Source organism: Meleagris gallopavo, chromosome 1 (genome assembly GCF_000146605.3).
Source record: "Meleagris gallopavo isolate NT-WF06-2002-E0010 breed Aviagen turkey brand Nicholas breeding stock chromosome 1, Turkey_5.1, whole genome shotgun sequence".
Taxonomy (NCBI): Eukaryota; Metazoa; Chordata; class Aves; order Galliformes; family Phasianidae; genus Meleagris; species Meleagris gallopavo.
Window position 1 is genome coordinate 78,403,244 of NC_015011.2, and position 6,636 is coordinate 78,409,879.

Here is a 6,636-nt window from a genome sequence, read left to right on the forward strand (position 1 = left end):
AAGGAAGAAAAAAAAAAGAAAAAAGAAAAAGTGTTTCCCTATGCTTAGGCTGATCCTCACATCTTTTGGTCTGGGCCCATTGCCTATTTTGGGGACACTAGGTACTGACCCATTTCATCCCAATGCTCCAGACAATCAGAGGAGGTTGTTGCACATCTAAAATATTTAAAAGCATATTTAAGAAAAAAAGACAAACACAAAAGGAGGAGGAAAAAAAAAAAAAAGACTATGCCAGCACAGGATGGGAGAAGGGTGAGAAGGGTGACAGCAGTGTAGAAGAAATGCCAAAAAAGAACTGCAGCCCAGTTCTCAGCAGGGGCTGAGAGGATGAGACGCAGAAGGAGATGCAGCTCTAAAGGGCACTGAATCCAGTGAGGAAACCCACAATAGAGCAGCTGTGTAAGAAATAAGGAGCAAGAAAAGACAGCTAGTACGATGTGCTGATCTCAATCTCCTGAGCTACTTGTTGCCTGCTGAAGGAACTAAGAGTAATATCCAGCCAAGGGACAAGAGACCGGCAAGATGGCAATGGAAGAGCATCCAGAGAGAAGCAGTGTTTCCCCCAGTTGTTTTTCTCTGCCCCAATACCAACCGCAATAAGTAGAAGCTCTTTAATTGGCAATAAGTTAAATTTCCCAACTCAAAACTTCCTTCCCCACAAGTTATCCCCTCAACTGAGATGAGCACAAAATTAAAAGTTTCTGGACCTTAACAACCATGCAAACAAGAGAACCCAGATTCTAAAAGGTGCAATAACTCTGGTCCTCCAAAAAGCATAAGCATTTTAAGCTCATTTTAAAAAGCCTTTAAATAAAACTTTAAAAGCCTTCTGTTTAAATCATGGATTACTACATAAATTAAAAAAAAATGGCAATATTTTATATTATCTAAAAATCTATTAAATACAGAAGTGACAAAAAAAGCTCGACATAAGGAGGTAGTAGCTTAAAAAATGAAAGTAAAATTAGATTCAAGAAGGAAAGTAGTGCAATAAATATATCCATATGAAAAATATATTCCTGGTTTCTACAAGACCTTCATATTTTTAATAAGAATAGATGGAAAACTGGATTAAACTTTGGGGAGTGAGGTGAGTCGTACTGAAAAATGGTCATTTGGAGTCATACTTGACATCACAGGACTGCAATAAACTCTTTTACTCCAAACCACTCAGCAGTTGTCAGTTCTAGATTAGAAAGCTTTTAACCAGTTTTAAACAATGATTTTTTTCCCCTGCAAGCTGCTATCAGAAATGTCTGTTACCCAGTCAAGTTTCCATCATTTTAAAATATTTTGTTTGAAGATGGATGTACTAGATACTTCTCCTGGGATATCTTTCTGAAAAAGATAACTGTTCAAGTATCGGCAAAGATGTTCTTATTGCCACATTTTCTTGCCCACCTGCTGCAGCGGGTATAATACAAGCATCTCAGATGTGTTGGTGAGCATTAACTTGCATGTAAGAGATCTTTATTCTCTAAAGGCTTTTGTAATTGAAGATGGGCAAGCAGTTGTTTAAATGTTCTCCATTCTACGAGCTTACTATATAACAGAAGATCCTGACACATCACAGCCTTACTTCATTCTCCATATGCAGTGGAGAATGCAGATTACTTCCTCTAAACCACTCTTCTGATGGCATCCTCCTGCTGCACAAACATTTAGACACTTGCCCATTTGCTGGGAAAAAAAACTGCCACGATAGAGCTGACTAGCATTGAATTTTGTAGTTGTAGTGGGCAGTTGAACTACAGAAATTACTATTTAGCAAAGCCTCGAACTGCACCTTTTATAAAAATCTGCTATATCCTACAATACTTGAGGCAAGCCATTACTGGCAATGCTAATTTGTAAGGCTGATGACTGAACTACAATTCCAATGTGCAGTTTTTAAGATTTTATGTCTTTGAGAGTAAGCTTTGGCATTTGCAACTCAGAAACAAACAGGCTCTGCAGATTTCTCTAATTGACAAGGGGTGCATACTCAGTTCTTCTACAAATCCTACACTTTCTTCTTTCAGAAAACACAAAATATTTAAGTGAACTGAAAAAGGAAAGACAAGCAAAGGTAACTTTCTGTCCCCTAAAGCTCTGGAGATGCTTGTACGTACCAGTTTTGGCAAGTTGCATGGAGGAATTCCAAATGAATGCAGCTAGAACTAGTATTGGACCGTTGCTTTCCAGCAAAAGTAGTCTTTGGCACTTACATCATCCAGTAATATGATGTTACTTTACACACAGTCCCATATCAAGCTGATTGAGGAAATTAAAAAGCCTTTCAGAATACAGGCACTTACAATAAATTAGAGCAGAAAAAAAACTACTCTCCATTAGGCAACACAAGAGCTTTTTTTCCAGGATGACAGGAACTAGTAGTACCAAAATACAGTACAGTAAATTCAGACTGTCAGGGTGAAAATTCTGCACACCTCTATTAGACTGAAATAACTGTAACACCTGGATAATCTGGTTAAGGTTAACATAGACTGGACAAGGCATTAGACATGGCATGGAAAATTCTGTGTAAGTTTGTTCAGACTCCAATTCTACGCTCAGATGTCACATACGTTTTCTTACACAGGTCTTTCATTCACTTAATACATCTTGCAACAAGATACAAGCAATGAGACTCAAACTAACTGTCCTGTTTGGTAAACAGCTGCATATAGACATTCCTGACACAGGCCAGACTGACTTCTACCATCAAATAAGAGTACTGCTGCTCATGAGCTCTTCAGACATATTTACTTTACCACCATGCTCACAAACTGCATGCACAGATGCCTAGATTCAGCTATATGTCAGAGAGCATGATTAGAGGAAGCTCTAAGAGTGGGAAAGATAATCAGTACACCATCCTTCAGCAGAAACAAAATATTCCTATATTTCTAAAATAGAGCACAGTAACTTATCAAACAAAAAAATACATTTTTTCACTCTTGTTTTTGAATTTTTTACACCAATACTTACAACACAAAAGTGCATGAATGGAGAAGTTTGATAACAAGCTGAAGACTGATTAAAATTGAAGAACCACAGAAATTCAACTCAGGTTCTGCAAAGTAATCTCCCCACCTGAGCTGTTACATCCTACTCTTCCTACTGAGAACTATGTGGGCATGATGTCCTGTGGCATGACTAGTGTTGCCAGTAGCAGATGATGACACACAAACTATGGACAAAGAATGGCTAACAGTTCCTATCTGCCTCTCAGGGAACTTATTCTACATACCATACAAGAAAGAAAAATAAGCAGCTAAAAAATATGCTGGATCTTGGCAGCATGCTAATGATGTCAGGCTTACCACTGTTTGCTTTCAAGTAAGCAGGCTTTGTGTCTTCAAAAGTCATCAACAACAAAACCAAACCTGACACTTTTCCAACTATCCATAATTCAAAATGTGAATACAGAACTAAAAATATCTTTGAATAAATATACTCAACATTCCATGCTTTTCCAAGTACCTTATTTAGAGAAATTTTCAAGCAGGCATAAGGGCCAAATATAGGCAGAAAAAATACCCAGCTGAGATTAAAATGCCCTGCTACAACAATGATGCAGCAATCTGGAAGAAAAACTGAAGACACTTTTTCCACAGGGATTGAAATTCCCTACTGTGCTCACAGCCAACGTCTGACTCAAATTCAGATCAAGTGGGAGTACTACATGCTTCACTCTGTAGCCTCTGGGCTGCCTGCTGCACCAAGCAGGGTAGTTACATTTTCCTCAGTGCTACAATTCCAATGAACAAAGGTCAAGCAGCTAGCTGTAAACTTCAGATACTGTTCAGTTTCACTTCCTTTCAGAGTAAATGAACTTCCCAGTTTAATTGGAATAAATTCAGCTGACAACTTTTTTTTTTTTAATTCCATTTTCTAAATCTACTATTCACAAAAAAAATGTCTCGCGAGGTCAACAGCTCTTTTCACTTTGTTAGTGACTTCAAATATAAAAACTAGCAAACTACTCATGGAAACCAGTCTTAATAAATAGCAAGCAGGTAGTTAGAGGATAAAAGCTGACTCTTCCTAAGGCCTTAATTTTAAGTCACAACATTGCACTTGTTCATATTTCAAGATTTTGTATCCTTCTAATTAAACAAAGTGTAGTGTAAACTAAAGAATGAAGTTGTCTTCCTCAACAAAATCAAGTAATCCAGTAAACACTGGCTTAAAAAGTTTAAAAGCATCACCTAACAAAAGAATTTTAAACTGATATTAGCAGCTTTCTGCAGTAATCCTACAAAATGTAACAGCAGCCCATGGCTCCTTGTCACTTAAGCATTGTTTCTTCCACAAATAAAGATGCAGATAAGTCCACAGAAATGAGCTAAATACCCTAAGAACACACTTCACCTTACACAGTATGCGATAAAGAACTCACCTGTGTACCACTCATGAAATTACATCCTTAAACAGAGTTACTTCACTGCACAGGCAGAGAAGTTGCTAAGCTTTAACATTTATAGTAAAGTGAAGACAAAGTAAAAGTAGGCAAAGCTACAAACAGCAGTTCTGAGATGTGGGAAATGTGGCAAATCTATGCATAAGGCAGCCCAAGAGAATGTTTGGTGGATAGAGGAGAGAGAAATCAGCAACATCCTCTACATCTACAGATGTTATAGACTCTTCCCAGCTTTTCATCATCACAAAGTTCATGGATAGGCCATGAACTGATCAGTTGTACCCTTTAATTCTACACAGATGTCCACATGCTGAAGGAGAAACCTTATGTTCATAGTTGCCTCTCCCCCACTCAATATGTAAAAGCCATTTTAACATACAATTTCATAAGTTTGTTCCTCCTGGGGTAGCACAAAATATTGTGTGACCACTTTCATTCCGGAGAAACAAAAAAATGAACATTTTCAAGTTCATCAGTTTAGGATGACTCAAAACCAACCACTCTGAAAATACAAATGCGTGCACCGATGATCTGCCCAAATAGTTGATAGTTTTCTGTTTCAGAAATGCATCATCCTTCCCATGCTATCATTCAAATGCAGTCTGTGCATTCTCTCTCATTCCTACCCATAAGTATTTGAATGGCTGTCTCACATGAAAAGAAACAGTGGTGTAATTAATCTTAACAGTACTTATACTCCCTTCCTACTCAGGAAAGATGCAGGCACTTGCCCATTTACATTCCCTGATAGGTGGTCTCCAGTACTCTCATCTCAGAGCTGGACTGACTGGACAAGTAAGAAAAAAAAAAAAACTAAGAACAAGTCTGTGTTTCTTCTTTTCATTACTTGATCATATGGGTCTCTTCATTAGCATCATAGAACTCCTCATCTTCACTTCCACTTCCTGCAGAATTGTCCTTGTCTCCAGACTAGAAAGAAAAATGAAGCAATTGGTTAACATAGAAGCCATCAAATAAATTTGAAAATAAATGAACACAAAGCGCTACACCTCTATTAGAAAGTTGGTAGAGAAAAGACAAGTCAAAAGACTGTTAATGCTTTGTGAATCTAGATTTGTTTGTATTTTTAATTCTTCAAAATCTTTTGGAAAGAGTTGGGCTTATACTGGATGGACTTTCCTGGCTATATCAGTATATCTGAGAAAATCCATGCATGAGAGAAAATGGCTAGGATAGTTCTAAAGCGGCAGTCCACTCAGCTTTCTTTATTTAAGCCTAAGGGTCCTACTCTCATGTGAGCAACTGGAGACAGAGCTTCAGTACACAAAGATCATTTGATCAGGTAAAAGTTTCTGCATTCTGAATTATTACTTCTTCATGTGTAGTATAGGCATTTTTCTATGCAAGTTAAATTTAAAAAGATTCCTCTCTGAGACTAAACAAAGGTGTTATGGGAAAGGAAAAACATTACGAGTTTGTATGGGCAGAAAATAAACTCTGACAAGCATATTTACACCAGCTGGAGTCCTTTCAATAGCATAATTCATATCACATACCCAAACTAAAATCAACTACTGTAATTAACTGATTTTTATTTTGCCGGTGTGACATTTTCCCACTGAACCAGTAAGGACTATCCAAGTAATGATTAGTCTACTGCTAGCGTATTCCATTCAGTTTAAATGAATATTTAGAATTTTTTCCAGTATGCTTACATCTATTCTAAGACTTCTGGCTGACTAATCATATGCAAAGAAGGGTGAGAAAGAAGGTGAAAAACAGAAATGGAAATCATACTCCTGACTGACAGAACCACACAAGCAAAATCTGTAGCTTTAGATCAGTCTTCAGTGGAGTTTTGCTATGGCAATGTGTGTAACTGCAGAAGAATTTCAAACAGTTTGAGGACTAGAAACTGTCAGAAGATATAAAGGGAATCACGTTATGCTTCTTTTTTATTTCTAAAATTATTTGAGGAGAATCAGACTATCGCTGGATGCCACCCAACTTGAATATCACATTTGTGTACGTCAACAGGGACAAAGTCTCCGCTCTGGGCATCTAGAATGCATGTTATCCTGAAAGTGGTACAAAAGGACAGTGGATTCCACAGGGGAAATTCAGGGTATGCCAAATAAACTCTATCACTTCCTTATAACAGCTTCACAGACCTCACTGTGGCCTTGTCAAACAGGGTTAATGTTCAACAGCTTTCCATTTTAACAGCAATTTCTTTATATAAAATTATATATATATATTTATGTTTATAT

At 37.4% G+C, this 6,636-nt stretch overlaps 1 protein-coding gene across 1 annotated transcript in view; it reads right to left on the reverse strand.

Moving 5' to 3' along the window:
* The window catches only part of SLC22A15 (solute carrier family 22 member 15), a 43,994-nt gene that overhangs the window by 5,417 nt on the left and 31,941 nt on the right, over positions 1–6,636 (reverse strand). The window contains 1 exon segment of the mRNA XM_019611840.2: positions 5,253–5,335. Coding sequence (XP_019467385.1) covers positions 5,253–5,335 — 83 coding nt within the window.